The sequence below is a fragment of the Aquila chrysaetos genome, chromosome Z, assembly GCF_900496995.4.
Source record: "Aquila chrysaetos chrysaetos chromosome Z, bAquChr1.4, whole genome shotgun sequence".
NCBI classification, from domain to species: Eukaryota; Metazoa; Chordata; class Aves; order Accipitriformes; family Accipitridae; genus Aquila; species Aquila chrysaetos.
In genome coordinates, this window is record NC_044030.1 from 43313744 (window position 1) to 43328612 (window position 14869).

The window sequence follows — 14869 nt, forward strand, 5'->3', positions numbered from 1 at the left end:
TTGTCAGAGGAAAGTAACAGCTAATACCTCTGATGGTTTTGTAGATGACAAACTTTTTAACAGAAGGGACAAAATGTGAGGTGCTGATGATTTTTTACCACGTTCACACTACAAGTTACTGTATTGACTAACAAATATTTCTTGATGGCAGGCACTCAGAAGAGTTGTAACTTTTAGCTATTTATGTCCTGATAAATGTCATTTTAGATAACAGTGCTGGTGACAAGGCATCCAGTCAAGATGAAGCAGAAGTTGCTTCTGAAGAATTCAAGTCAACACTTAACCCTGAAACCAGTAGTCGACCAGGGAAAATAAAAGGAACAGACAGAACAAGTATTTTAAGAGCACAGCAGAATTCATACAAGCTTGGAGAAGATGTTTCAGAATTCGGGTGCAACAAAGAATGTTTGTTGAGCACCAGTGATGACAAAACAGGAACAGATGAAGCTCAGCCTTCAAAATCTCATCCTCAGCTACCTTCTGTCATCCAGAGAAGAGAGACCATAACACAGTTTCAAGGAGTAACTCCAGTAAAACTGTCTCGCCGAGAGCTACGTCATATTCCTCCCTCTGAATTATCTTTGAGACGCTCAAGCCTTGGAGTTGGTGTCAGTTCTATTGCTCCAGATTCCATCGAAATGGACAAAAAGTCTAGTGTCACTAAGACATAGTTACTCTTCATTGCATTTTTAATAGCTGTTGCTACTGAAGCAACTGTAGTAGATTCCTTTGTTCATGGTCTTGTTAAGTATCAACCATGGATAAATGAGTAAGTGTTCTTTAGTTCTTATTGCTCACTATCAAGTCGTTAGGTGTTATGTTCACAGTTTCAGTGAATCTGAGATGGATTTTAATTAACGCAGTATCCAATAACTTTTCATTCAAAGGCCTTTTAACATTGAAGAAATTATTTGTATTGGTTTAGGGTTTTTACAGTAACTTCAAAAAATATGGTTTTCAAAAATTGCATTGTGAAGTGCACTGCACTTGTGTAACTTAGGTTTCCTAGACCAATATTGTACTTCACTTTCTTGGGTCAGAAACAGGAACAAACTATTTAATTTATTTGGATATATAGCTAGAAAATGTAGTCGCCAGACTGTCACCTAGTATTGATAATGACTGGCTCCTGCATGCTTTTTATCTAAAAACATTTTATATGAGCCATGTCTAAGATCAAAATCGGTACCTAAAGATAAATTTGTTCCTGAAAAGGAACATAAAAGTACTTACTTTTTTTTTCTTCTTGGTGTCTTATTTATGAAATTAAGATAATTGCTTATTTCACTTTCTGTTTTTGTTTGTTGGGCATTTAAAGAACTGCACTTGGCAAAATGGAAAAAAAAACAGAGGACCAAATTCAGCATCCTCTAGGTAAGCCAGATGGACCAATATTATTTATTTGTACTAATTAGTCATGTCCTTTTACAGACAAAATATTCTTCTGGATTCCATATCTGTTTCAGAGCAAGGACTACACATAGCCTTTGGTTTACTGCTATACTGTTGCTGGTAATGCATTCAGGATGAAAAGCAAATCTTTTTTGTAAGAGGACAGTGGTCACTGAGAAGCATATGCTTAACAGCTGCACACGCTTGAAGGCAGAGACCAGAATGTCCACATTTAAATTAGATTAACACTTCTAACCGTAACTCCCTCCTACATAAAAAGTGGCAGTACTGAAAGTAAGGTTAGTTTACTGTAGTGGTGGACCTCAGCCAGTTATGTTTGAAAATGTTGTCTTGGATTATTAGATGTACTTAGGAATTTTTGCTTTCTGCTGTTTTCTAGACAAGGCCTTGTGTAGAGCATGTGTGGCTATAGGTATAAAAGAACTGCATTTTTCCACGCTGCAACCACAGTTCAAAACTGTCCACACTATGGAGATGCTATTACAGCATGATAAGTGGACCTATAGTCTTGTGGCACATCTTAAAATTTTCTGAGTAGACTACAAAATATTTCATTCTAATCAGATAGATAAAACACTTAACATGTCAAATGATTGTATCTTTCACAATTATACCTAATTATTACCTATTGTTCAGCTGAATTGTGAGATAAGGATTGGGGTCTGTCTTGATCGTTTTTGGATTGGGCTTGATTGTTTTTACTGTCATGGAAGTACTGAGCCTTAACTAACGTTAAGTTTAATATTAGTGTATGTATCATTCACTTAATGTTTCTAGTCAAAAAGCAATAAACAGAAAAAAGTAAATACAGTTTCAAAGGTGTTACTTATTTACTACGTCTCCGTATTAGGTGAAAGAATTGTTGAAGGCATTTCTAGTCGAGATAATGCCGTGCATTATCATACACCTCATGCTACTCTATAAATAAACATGAATTCCTCTTCTTTTGAAGTTTTCCACAAGTGAAAAACCTGTTCTTTATGGATGCAAAATAAGCAAGGGAAAATGTAGGAAAGTACAGCTCCATCACTAGCAGATGTCAGCTGGTGGTTTGGAGGTTTCTGTAGCTGTGACGCTGCAGATTAAGCAGTAATTTAAACATTAGATTCTGTATGCCACACACCCATTTCAAGACGTAACTGCAATGTCACCTGATGCTAAGGTAGATAAATACATCACACACATTTGTGATCTTTGGAGAAGCGGAAGAATTGTTGACTGTGAGAGGGACCTAACATAAGCAAACAAATGAGAGAGGCCAGTAAGGCAGTCACACAGGGAAGAGAAAGGTAAACAGTGATTTATGTTCTCATTTATGTAACTCTAATAGAGCTAACAAATGAAATGGTTTTACCTCTTTCAGACAATATGTAGCTCCTCTCACTTCTGCTAATTAGACCCAAGACTTTACCCAATAGGCTTTTAGGCTTTTATTATGGCTGTCTTTACTTCCTTGATGTTATTCACTGGCATTTATGGCCCTCATTGACATTTAGTTGATGTGCAATGTGGGGGCAAAAACGATATGGAGCTAATTTGCAGTGATACACCATGCAATTATGTCACTTACAAGCAACCGTTTCTCCTGCTACGTCCTGCTAAAACCAGCGACAAGAAAAGCGCCATGTGTATAATCTGTTGTGTTGTCTAGCTAGTAACTGTGAATATAAATTAACTTATGATCTGAATTCTCTGTTATGATCATCTGAACACTGTGATGGCTGCATTTCTAGAATAGACTCTTGCCCTTTCCATTAGTGACTCTTTGCTTAGCACTGCACATTAACGGTGGGGTTACCCTATACAAGTAGTTTGCAGAAGTGCTCTGATTTGTATAAATATTAATTGCACCACCTTTGAAAAGCAAATCTGACTTTTAGTTAAGTTCATGGAAGTTTTACTCCATCTATGCCGAAACAAAGTGTTGTTCTTAGTAACTTAAAGGTGAGATTTTAACAGGTATTGAAACTCCAGCTGTGAGTGTGTGGTGGGGGCCTTTGGTGCTGGCAAAGCGGTTTTCAATCTGACCGATTTGAAGGCTCCAGCTTGAATGCGCTTGTACTGCGTGGCATGTTCACAGCACGTCGGTTCTGATGTTCAGGATCGGGATGCTGATTAAGCAGGTTATTGTACGTGAGGCTTCCGAAGAATCTGGAAGTATTTTGTAAGAAAAGCTCTTTGCGGGGCATCACTTCAACGAAGGCACGTTTTATGCGTTTGTAGTATTACATCATTTTTACCTAGCAGCGAACACTAAACATAATACGGCAAACTTTGTTGTGCTGCAAAGGGCAGCCTCGTTAACCTGGGTGATGTACCCTACGCTCTGTAACCGTACAGCGCAGGGAGAGTGCACCGGCTGAAGGAAACAGTGCGAACGAACAGAGGACAGACACGGGGTTTGGGGGGGGGGGGGGGGGGGGGGGGGGTGTTGTTGTTGGTTTTGCTAGACTGACGGGGTGCCGCCCTTACCACGTACCGCGGCGCGGCGCGCCCCCGCTTCAAAACCCAGGGTAGCCTACACGGCCGGCCCTTCTGGCCTGCGGGAGCTGCCGAGCCTCAAGGCGGTCGGCCCCGCGGGCTCCCACGGCGCGGCGGCACCTCGCAGCAGCGCCGGGCGCCGCTTCGCGTTTCGTGCCGGCTGGCACCGGGCGGCTGTCCTGCGGCTGCCGAGGGCCGGGGCCGGGCGCTGCCCACCTCCCGCAGCCACCCACCACGGCGGCCTCGGCGGGGGCGGCTCGGCCGCGCACCCACAGCGGGCCGCGCAGCTCCGCCCCGAGGGCGACGCCGAGGTTTCGCGCGTCCCAGCCCGCCTCGACCTCCGGCGCGCCACCCCGCAGTTATTTTGATCCCGGCAGGAGCCCGTACCGGCCGGCGGCGGCCGGGCTGCCGTCGTAACGCCGCCGTGACGCAGCGCCAGGAGCGCAGCGCGCGCCCCGGTGCCCAGCGCCCAGCCAACCAGCGGGCGAGGGACGTAAACAAACCCGCCGGCCAGCGGCGCGCGCGACCGCGACGGCGTTGCCCGCCCCCCCCCCGCTTCCCCCCCCCCCCCGCCCGTTACAACCGCCCGCCCGCCCGGGGCAGCGGCGCGGCCGCGCTCCTCATCTCACCTGACTTTCTCCTCTCCTCTCCTCGCCCCGCCGCCGCGACCGGAGTGAGTGTCCCGCGGGGGGCACCCGCCCCCCGCTGCCCCTTCCGCGGCGGTCGGGGCGCCGCTCCGCCTTGCGCTGCCCTGCTCTGCCCTGCCCTGCCCTGCCCTGCCCTGCCAGCGGTGGGAAGCGGGTGGCCGCGGGCCTGTGGCGGCCGCGGGGAAGGAGGGCGTCCGCCGGGGGCCGTGCCTCCTGCTAGCGGCTCTGTCCGCCTGGGCCCCCGCGGGAGAGCGGCGCCTCCGGCCCGGGGAGGGGGTGGCGGGGCGGCAGGTGTCGGCCGCGGGGCGGTCGGCCGGCCGGCGTCGGTTGAACGGCCCGGGCAGCCGCGAGCGCTGGGGAGGCTGGCGGCCGCTCTCCCGGAGCTGCCCCGCTTTAACGCCCTCGGCTCCTCCGGCACGCCGCCTTTGCTCCGACCCCTCTGCAGGGAGGGAGCCACCGTTCCGCCCGGCCTCCTGTGCGCGGTGACCGTGTCGGGCCGCCCGTGCCCGCCGGTGACCGGGGCAAACTCACGCTGTGCTGGAAACTTGGGGGTGTGCGGGGGGGGGGGGGGCGTGTCGTGTCTGCCTGAGCGGGGAACGCAGGCGCCTCGCCCCCAAAAAGTGAGTCTGCCTGTTGGTTTATCTCCAGTGGCACAAAGAGGGGGCTCGCCGCTTCTGGTTGTGCGTTTTGAAGAGAGGTGATGGAAAAACCTGATGGAAAAACGCTGATGGAAAAAAAATTCAGCGACAGCGAAAACGCTGATCGTAATTAGAAGCCAAAACGTCATTGGGACGTTTTAGTTATTTACTGACCACTGGTTATTTGGTTATTTAAGGTTACCAATATGTATTGGTACCTGAGAACGCTAGTGGGGTTTGTTGCGTTAGTCACGCAGGGTAAATTGAGCGTGAAATTTAAAAGTTTGTTACATAAACGTTCCTAACTTTAAAGCTTAACTAATTAACTTTTTTTTTTGGAGGAGGAGGAGGAGTGGGAATCACGGGAAGAAAAGCTAGCAAGGGAGGTCACGTTGTCAGTCAGCATCCTCTGCTCAAACTCAAGTCAGACTTGCCTGGTCGCTTTTACATTTTAATCCTGAGTTTAAAAAAAATGTTTTAAAAAACACTCTTCCTCAAAAACATTAATTTTTCCAAAGCACAGCAGTAAATTCACCATATTCCCCTTTCAAACCGTGCAAGGCCCTTTACCCGCCATGGGTTTATTGCTGCCATGTACGCCAGCGCGGCAACTCTCGAGTAGATTTCTGAACCATTTTTTTGTTTGTTCGGTTGGGTTCTTTTGGCTGTAGAGTAACTTGTGAAACTCATCGACAAGCTGATGACTTGACTTTAAGTAATTTTAAAGATTTAGAGAAGTTTAATGCAGCTTTATAGCTTTTGATCAGATGGCATAAAACAAAAGCAATTTAAATGGAGAGAGCTGGTACAACAGGGAGGACCTCCTGTGCAAAGCTTCCTGTAAATGCACCGATAAGGAAAAGTAGATTGAGCTTGCTGTGGTAAATGTATAAACGGGCGAAGATCAATATGCAATGTGCAGAAAGTGCGAAGGTTGATCAGTGCCAGTAGGGAACGGACGTGTTCCTTTATTTACAGATGTATATTGTGTGTGTTGGTGTTACTTCAGCTTTACAAACACGTGCTGAAGTCAGTCAATACTTCAGGTGTTTGCTAAGAAGATAGATTGGTTGTAGATTATCATAAATATGTATTTTAGTGGTAGAAATAAGTAGATTGTATGTGGGAGGAAGCTTTAGCATGACAATACCCTATTTTCAAAGTTTTCTAAAATCTGCATCTTTATTAGCAGTTTATTTGATGGCAGAAGTGGTTAAATAGGAAATGGGTTATGTTTTTGGGCTCTTCAGCCTGTTTTCCTTGAAATAGGAAAGCCCCACATTTAAAGCTATGTGGTTATTTCACAGATGCTTAAAAGTGTACTACTAGCATCAGACTAGAGGTTCCTAAATTGTATATGCTGCTCACTTCTTAGAGGTGCTTGAACACTTGCCAGCTAAATGGTAACTCGCACATGTGCAAAGCTGCACACAGGTCAGGAAGCTGCTGATGCTCAAACAAAACAAGCTTGTGGATGTGTGTGAAGCTCTTCTTAGTAAACGTATTGGACGGTTTACAGTAGAGCTTTCAAAAATTAAGTATTCCAAAAGCTGTTTCACCTGCAACGTGTGGGTAAGTGTAAGTAACTGATACAAAAGGGATTTCAAGTTATGGTAGCACCAGATGAGCGTGTTACTTTTATTATTGCAATCTTTGTTACGTCATGTCTAAAATGAGACCGAAGCTCTTCAGGGCATTGATGGATCTTATGTTTCTGAATATACTTAGTAGGCTTCAGGGAACTGAAGTTAAAAAGGCAACCTTTTCAGTCATGTCACTCACAGTAACTTTCTAAATATGTCTCCTTGTTTACCGAGAACTTAAGGTGGAGTAAGCACTTGGTGTTTACAAATCCCTGTATTGGACATGCTAAAGTAATACATTACATGTTTCATAAATGGGACAAACTTGGTATAATCTATTGATACAGTATCAAATTCCAAAATAATCTGTTCATATAGGCTGACATGATTTGTAGAAGAGTATGACCTAGGAATGAATAGAGCACCAAAAAAATTACTACTAGCTAGCCATAAAAAATGCTTTTGTGTTGCCTTGAAATTATATGGTGTATCATACTTATTTTATGTTGTTGATATATCAGTCTGAATAATATGTAATTTTGGTTGTAGGAGCTCTTCTCACAAACTTTATGGTTTGAAACAGATTGCAGAGACAGTTGAACTAATAGTCTGCTAGTGATTTGCAAAGCAGAAAGTTTTGGAACTGGGTCATGTATTGGTGCCACCTGTGTATTAATGCCATAGTGATGTTGCAACTTTGAAATCCATTATCAGTGACCTTTTCATTAACATAAAAATGGAGGGTTAATAACTTCCTTGGTACATTAGAGGAGGTCTTCTCAGAAGCGTATGACTAGTGCTAATGGATGACATACATGGAAACAACTCCCAAGTACTGATGTTCGTTTGTTGGGCTGTTTTTTTTTAACTTGCAATCTCATTTGAGGTATTAATGACCTCTGTAGATGCCACAAGCACGCTTGCTTCCTCCTACTCCTCTTGGAGATTTTTGCTGTATTCATATCGTAAGGAAGTGAATTGACTTGCATTTAGATAGGCTTTGGCCAACTGACTGTTTTGAATACATAACATTTCTAGGACTGCCAACTCTTGAAACCACTGTAAAGGTTGAAATGATTTTTCAGATCTAGTTTGATCTGTGGAATTACAAAACACTCTGTGGTACTTGAGTGCTTTTATTGTGTGATCAAAAAGCCTCTGTGAGCACAGCCTCAAGCTCAAGAACGTCAATGCTTTAATTTTATAAGACTGTTCATATCTATAACAATAAAGAACACCACAAGTCATAATTCTCCATTAAAGGAAAAAAAATAGTCTTGTAAAAGGGGTGGCAAGCATCTGTGCTTAGCTGAAAGCTTTTGAGATTAGCTTATTGGTTTCCTATGGGGAGGGGAGTCAAATCTTGGAACTAAAATATTAGGTGCTTGGTAAAATTTGGCTGTCAGAATTGTAGGTGTAGTATTAAATAAAATGTGAGGCATGGCATGGTGGTAGGCCTCGGTGAATTACTGGATCCATCTTTAAGTGTTGCAGAAGTGTGATGATTAGATCCTGCTGTAATATGCATAGCTGTATTGAAATGTCATACTAACTGAGTTAGCAACGTTAACAGCTCTTCTAGACTTAACTGAAAAATAATTTATAATCTCGTGTATTTGCAGTTTCCTCTACAAGGTTATTACTATCCATTTTTTCTGTTCAGTGGAAACAAATGCAATTCAGGAGTAAACTTTTGTAAATTTAATTTCATGTTGTTACTGAAGTACTTCAGTGAATTATAACAGCAGAATTCCATGGGTAGTAGTTGCTTAATGTGCTTGTCAGCTGGGCACTTAATTGCATGCCAGCTACAGTCAGACAGGAGAAGTACACCTGTTGCATTTTTGTTGTATTTGTTGAAAAGGGAGAGAGGAATTTGCAGCCATATTTCATAGTGAGGTAGAGCTTCAGCTGCTATGGCTGAGTCCAACCTCTTTTCATCTTTCTTTATCTCTTGTTCTAGTGTGACTAATAATTGTATCTTGATGTTTTCTCTTAAATTGTATTTCCAAAGAAAGTAGCTGCTATCACTGCAGCTTGAAAATATGAAATGTTTTCAAATTGTATGGGCAAAAAAAGTATTTGGCACCATTAGCAGCTGTCAACTTAATAAAGACTGTGTTGTGCTGTTTATCTATTTATATGAAAACCCAAATATATCACAGTAAGTAGAGAGAGACTAGAAATGCCAAGCTTTTGACTGACTAGAGCATCCTGTAGTGCACTGATTTTTTTTATTTTATTTTTTTAAGCCAAATACAGAAGAGAGTTTACAGACTTCCGGTGTTAAGACTGTTGTAGTCTGGTGTAGTGCCAAGAGCACCATCCAGTAGTGTAAGTTCATGTTATAGCGTGGCTGAGCACTTATCTTTGGTGCTGCTTTTCTGTGAAGATATATCTTTAACGTTTTCTGAGTTTCAGGTTTCAAGGTATTGCATGTTCAAGTAGTAAGAGCACAACTGTCTCTGCTGTAACTAAGCGCCTAGGCAGGATAACTATAGTTATTATTAAAATGCATTTAAAAACATACACATAAACCCAGGAAAATTGAAGCTTACCCTGTTACTTAATCATTTAAAGAGAGTAACAAGTGCTAATTACTTACAGTGTTTTAAGTGTGACTGATGTGGGGTTTTTAGATCCATGGCTGTGGTCTGATCAGAGTCTGAACATCAGCATCAGGTGGATTTACAATTTGATGTCAAGTTTGTTTGATTCTTAGGATAAAACCAGCTTCATCTGATCAGCTTTTTTTTTCCTTTTTTTGAGAGAAATAGAGTAGGGTAAATTTTGTATGAGAAAAATGCTGTTCACTGTAACCTTTGTCTTTGGTAAACTTGAGTAAGGACATTATTAGCTTACTTGCTCATTCTCTTTCACCTTTGAGAAATAAAATGTAATACTCGTTTTTAATAATTCTTTTGGGTAATGGTCACAATAGTGACCATTTACCATAGCATTGGTAATATAGCATTGTTTCGTGTTGGTATGTCTGAGCATCTTTAGAGCACCTCTGCAGGTTTGTCCTTGAGAAAGTCTGGAATTTAGTGATAAAAACAATCTTTTGAAATTTCTGTAGATTCTCATGTTCTTCTGTAGTAGTAGTTAGCAAGCAACCCATTTGTAGACCATCTAAGCAGACATTCAACTTATGATCACAGTTGTCAAACTGTAAGGATTCCTTTCAAACAGCGCTTTCAAAAAGTATGTATTATTTCACTACACCTCTGTATCGTAGTACATCAACATAGCTAGATGTTTTCTATGAAATTTATAATCACTGATTAAATAACATCAGTTTCAGTCTTCTCCTAATTCGCTAAACTTTGCATGGAAAAACTGCGATTAGCCAAATATTCTCATGCCAAAATTTTAACTGTTACAGTAGATAAATGATTTGTACTTTGGAATGGTGTCATGGGGTTATGCACATTGGTTATAGCTACGGGGGGCAACGGAAGGCCTAAGTGTGTTTCCCAGTTCTGCCTCCCCCCAACACATCCTCTGTCTTGTGCTGTAAGAACAGGTGAGCCTGATGTTTTAGAACAGTATCAGCCACAATGCTGGGCTTGCCTTCCTGTGGAGAAAACAGCTTGTTGAATCTCCAGTGGCTTGGGAACAAAATGATACTACTTGTAAAATAAGAAATAAGGCTGCTTACCCAAAACTGCAGCCTGCATATGCATAATATCTACTTGCTTACTTTCTCAAACCATATGTTTGTCAGGCTGCAGGGATGGCAGCTGAAACAATTTTGGAGCACCACACTATTCCTGTATCTCTTTCCGTGCTCGCCACCCAGATCATGAAGGACAGCTTCCTTCAGAACCTTCTACTTGTTTTTTCCATCAAACATAATCTCTCAGGAACAAATGTATTAGCCTAAAATTACTGTTGTTCTATAGATTATTCTTTCCTTTTGTAGTTCTTGTTCAAATACTTAAGATAATACAACTTAGTAAAAACATAAAGAAATATTACTGAGTTTTGGAGTTTTTTATACTAATACTGCAGCTGAAGTGATTTATTGATTGTTTGGTCAAACACTGTTTTCATTCTTATTTCTGTGCTACTTTCCTAGGAAACATAATAACTAAAAAGAAGCCAGCTCAGTAGAATTTCAGATGTGGCAATGGCATCTACCGTAATCAGTTCCGTTCCTACCACTGCATCTCGTTTTGCTTTACTACAAGTTGAAAGCGATTCTGATTCGGAGCCTGGAAAAGGAAGAAGTGGCCGAGGTGCCAGTAAATCTCAGGCTTCAGCGGGACGATCTTCTACAAGTGAGAAAAAAAGAAGGAAAAGGAGAAAAAAGAAGGAACAGCAGCAGAGTGAGGCCAATGAGGTAAAGGGATTATTTTCAGTAGTGGGTAAGGTTTTCTGATAAATAATTTTTGCTGTTCCTGACAAGTCATTGTTTTGTTTTTTTAATGAAAGAAATGCTACTTAGTCACAGAGACTGCATTTTTTTTTTCCTTGCTTTATTAAGAACTCTTTATATAAAACCAGGATACTCTCTATTATACAAGTTGAAAATTTTTAATGAGAATAAATTGCTAGATTTTACTTTCTTGACAGCACTACTTGAATAATTAACTTCTGATGAAGGGCATGACCTTTCTAAAAAGTGCTTGATAGGAAACAACTGGTTTTCAGAGGTTTGCACGTAGTCAGTTCTAGTTGCCTGCTTGGACAGCCAGCATGTTAAAATTGAAAGGTGCTTTCAAGGTTTTTTTTTTGTTTTCAGGAGATAGTTAGGCCTACCTACTCTGTCTGAAGAGCTTTAAAATCTGGTTTCTTAAGTTGTAATTTCCAGACTTATCTATCACTCCAGCCCCTTAACCTATTCAATCCAGAGCAGACTCCCCCTGCGCCCCTCTTTTTAATGTGAATTGGGGGGCAGAATGAAAAACAGTGGTGATCTTCTGACACTGGGATTCTTAAACCTCAGATGAAATGAAAATTAAGAAGTGAGACTGAAAGAATTGTTCCAAGATTCTGGGAACAGGAGTGCTAGATTGCTGTGTCTGACAACTGATCTGAGATAATCTTTCTGCATTTCTCAAACTGTAGATATCTCTTCTCAAATTCAATGTGTAAACCAAGCAAAACCCCCAAACCCATCCCTTTTTCTTTTAGTATCTATTAAACTTAAAATCTTAAAAATTTTAGTAGTAGCAGTAATGCTAAGTGAATTTTTTTTTCCAGCTTTGATGCTGTTCTCTTTATATTGAAGATTGTTTTCAATGAGCATACCCTGATGTTTCTTTATGGCTGCCTTAACACCATCAAAACTTTTAACACCGTCAAAATAATTTTGTGTATGCATATGCATTGCATATATCTACAGAAATTCATTTGTATGGAAATGATACTTACTCTTGTGATGGCAGAGAGGCCAGTAAGGGCTGACTCATTTTTGTCACCCCAGCATGTACTCTGTCTATGGCTATACTCCACTGAGATTATAAATCAGAATGGTCTGCACCAGTGTTCTTGGCCAGCACTGTAATCTGAAGAAGGAAACAGGAGTGGTTGTGCTGGTGCAGGTGGCAAGAGAGACAGTAGTGAAGCAAAAGGCAGTATGACAAGGGACTATTTGGAGGGAAAGGAAAATGGTTCTGAAGTATCTGCATTATTGCCTGATTTTAAGTAACTTTAAGCTAAGGTGAGCTGCCATTTTTGAGAAGGAGTTATGATGCTCAATAAACACACACTAAGGAGAACACTGTCATTGTACTTTGTTTCTCTTTGTTTCATCTTTCATCTGATAATAGCTTCTTTCTCCCTTCCAGGAGCCTTTATGTTAAGGAAATCCCTGTCTCTAAATTGATAGTAGATTGTATTGATGCCTTTATTTTCACTCCAAGGAAGGACCAGCGTGTCAGTTAATGTTTAAGCTTGAGCACTGAATGTTTTTGAGCTGCCAAATTTGCAGGTTATTTGTTCACTATCAAATTCTATAATTAATGTAAGGTATTCTTAAGATGACACTGTTGTATCCATATGGTGCAGTGATTATAAATAATTCTTAATGTAGGTTCTTAAAATGTGACAAACTTTAGATTGTTGACGAACTGTAAGGACTGTCTGCATTGTTCTTTTTCTACCTGAACCTCTAGTTCCTCTGTTTGCTGATGCCAAATCTGTGTATACCACCTTTTCTTCAGTGTTATATTTAATTTGGGTCAAGTGTGAGCACACATAATACTTGATCCAGCATGAAGTGTCACAGTTACCTCTTCAGACTTGTTGAAAGTGTTTTCAGCTGGCAAAACATGTTTACTTTTTCATTGGTTTATGTTACGTGGCTGTGGTGTTTCTGATTCATGGTATTCCATAATTTTACATTATGGTCTGTGTATAAATAATTAAACAAAAACGTATCCCAAACTACAGATTAAGGCAAAGCACATGGATGTCTGTTTGCACGTGTCTGAATGCCTTTGTTAGTCCATTAAGACTGTTTCTGTATACTTGTCAAAATTTTGATTAATGTTAAAAATAACTGTTTTTCAGCTCAGAAACCTTGCTTTTAAAAAGATCCCTCAGAAATCCTCATATGGAGGCTGTCTATCTCAGCATGAACAAAAACTGCACACTGCAATGCAGAAGGACTCTCAGGAGGAAAATTGGCAGGAGTGGAGACAAAGAGATGAGCAGGTACAGTTTACTGTATTTCGCTGTCTTTGGATTTCCTGAAATATGTTACTTCATGAAGTTAGGTCTCATGGATAAAGAGAGATGGCTGGAGAGGAAGCAACAAAATACTGCCAAATAGAAGGAAAGGTTTCAGTGGAAATTCAGGCCACCTCTTCTGTCATGTATAGTTTAGAGCCAACATGTGCTGCTCTTTGCACACCTCATAGCTGGACAGTGAATACTGGAGTATGGTAAGAGGAATTTCTATCATTTTGACAGCAAGTAGAAGTAATACCATGGAAGGATGGTAAAACGCTGTGGTGGGAGCCAAGGTGGGGATGTTTTGGTAGAGCAGTATACGGATATACAGTACGGATCCCTAGTAAAGCAGATTTGATAAGTTCTGTTAGGCATGAAATAACTAGTTCCTTTCTAGGTAACAAAGAACACTTGAACTCTGAGTGCTGACTTTCTTTAGCACGCTAGGGTAGTCCTGTCAGTGTAAGAACCTCTCTTTTTTAATATTAGAACATCTTTTTGGTAATTATATTGTTAGTAGGGTTCACTAACACTTGAAGAATACAATAGAGACAAAGCAAAGACTGACTGCCTGTATGAAGGCCAATATAATGTTTTCACTGTGTTTCTTCTTGCCAAAGCTACCACAGACAGAAATTACACAGCAAAATGCACTTAATCCAAAACAGTAAAATAATCTTCACTTGGAAAAAATACATTAGTTTGCTGTGCTTGTTATGTCAGTTAGGAAGAGTACTTACAGTTAAAACTAGCCTTTTTGGTTCTTTACTTGAGTTCAGCATTTAAAATACTCCTTTTTGATACCAAAGAATGCATAGTGATTTTTCTCATATGGTGTTTTAAATTATATGAATGTTATGCATTGTTTGCAGTACTTCAACTATTTTAAGCCAAAATAGCATAGATGGACAAAGAAAGAATTTGAGTGCATTTTTTTGGACGGTGCTTAAAGAAACGTTTTGGTAAACTTTTTTCTACATTCCTTTTAAATAATTGTGTGCTATGCACTCATTCACTGTGGATGATAGTTTGGGCTGTCTTGTTATGCTTGAAGATGCCCTTCAGAAGGTCTGTCTTTGCAGAAACTTTTTCGAGGCAAATTGCTATTACGTGACACCAACTGGCATTACAAAGTGTTTCATGAAGCTGTTGAACTTCTATGCTGTCATCTACTAGGGTGTTATTTTCTTTTACAGAGAAACTTTCGACTTAGTCTCACCAAAAAAGGTGGTATTGAACTGCTTCTTGTTCTAGTTAAGACATGACACAGAAAGCCATATTGACAAGAGACTGCATTTGGATACTGTCCTTGATTTTTCTGGGTGGCTAATGCTTTGGTATAGATGCCTCCTTAAAGAGAGTATAGCCACATTCGTAACTTTCCAGGCTACAAGGTGGTTATCCTAGCAGTGGAGTAATGACCTAA

At 41.2% G+C, this 14869-nt stretch overlaps 2 protein-coding genes across 5 annotated transcripts in view; both read left to right on the forward strand.

Moving 5' to 3' along the window:
* Nucleotides 1-2219, forward strand: part of KIF27 (kinesin family member 27) — a 32576-nt gene extending 30357 nt beyond the window's left edge. For all 4 annotated transcript variants that reach the window (XM_030005778.2, XM_030005782.2, XM_030005781.2 and 1 more), the window contains one exon: nucleotides 208-2219. In XM_030005778.2, the coding sequence (XP_029861638.1) occupies nucleotides 208-671 (464 nt within the window). In that variant the 3' untranslated portion in view covers nucleotides 672-2219. The remainder of the gene's footprint in view (nucleotides 1-207) is intronic.
* Nucleotides 2220-4461: 2242 nt separating this feature from the next.
* Nucleotides 4462-14869, forward strand: part of GKAP1 (G kinase anchoring protein 1) — a 33770-nt gene continuing 23362 nt past the window's right edge. The window contains exons 1-3 of the mRNA XM_030005046.2: nucleotides 4462-4567; nucleotides 10844-11107; nucleotides 13282-13425. Of these exons, the coding sequence (XP_029860906.1) occupies nucleotides 10895-11107; nucleotides 13282-13425 (357 nt within the window). The 5' untranslated portion in view covers nucleotides 4462-4567; nucleotides 10844-10894. The remainder of the gene's footprint in view (nucleotides 4568-10843; nucleotides 11108-13281; nucleotides 13426-14869) is intronic.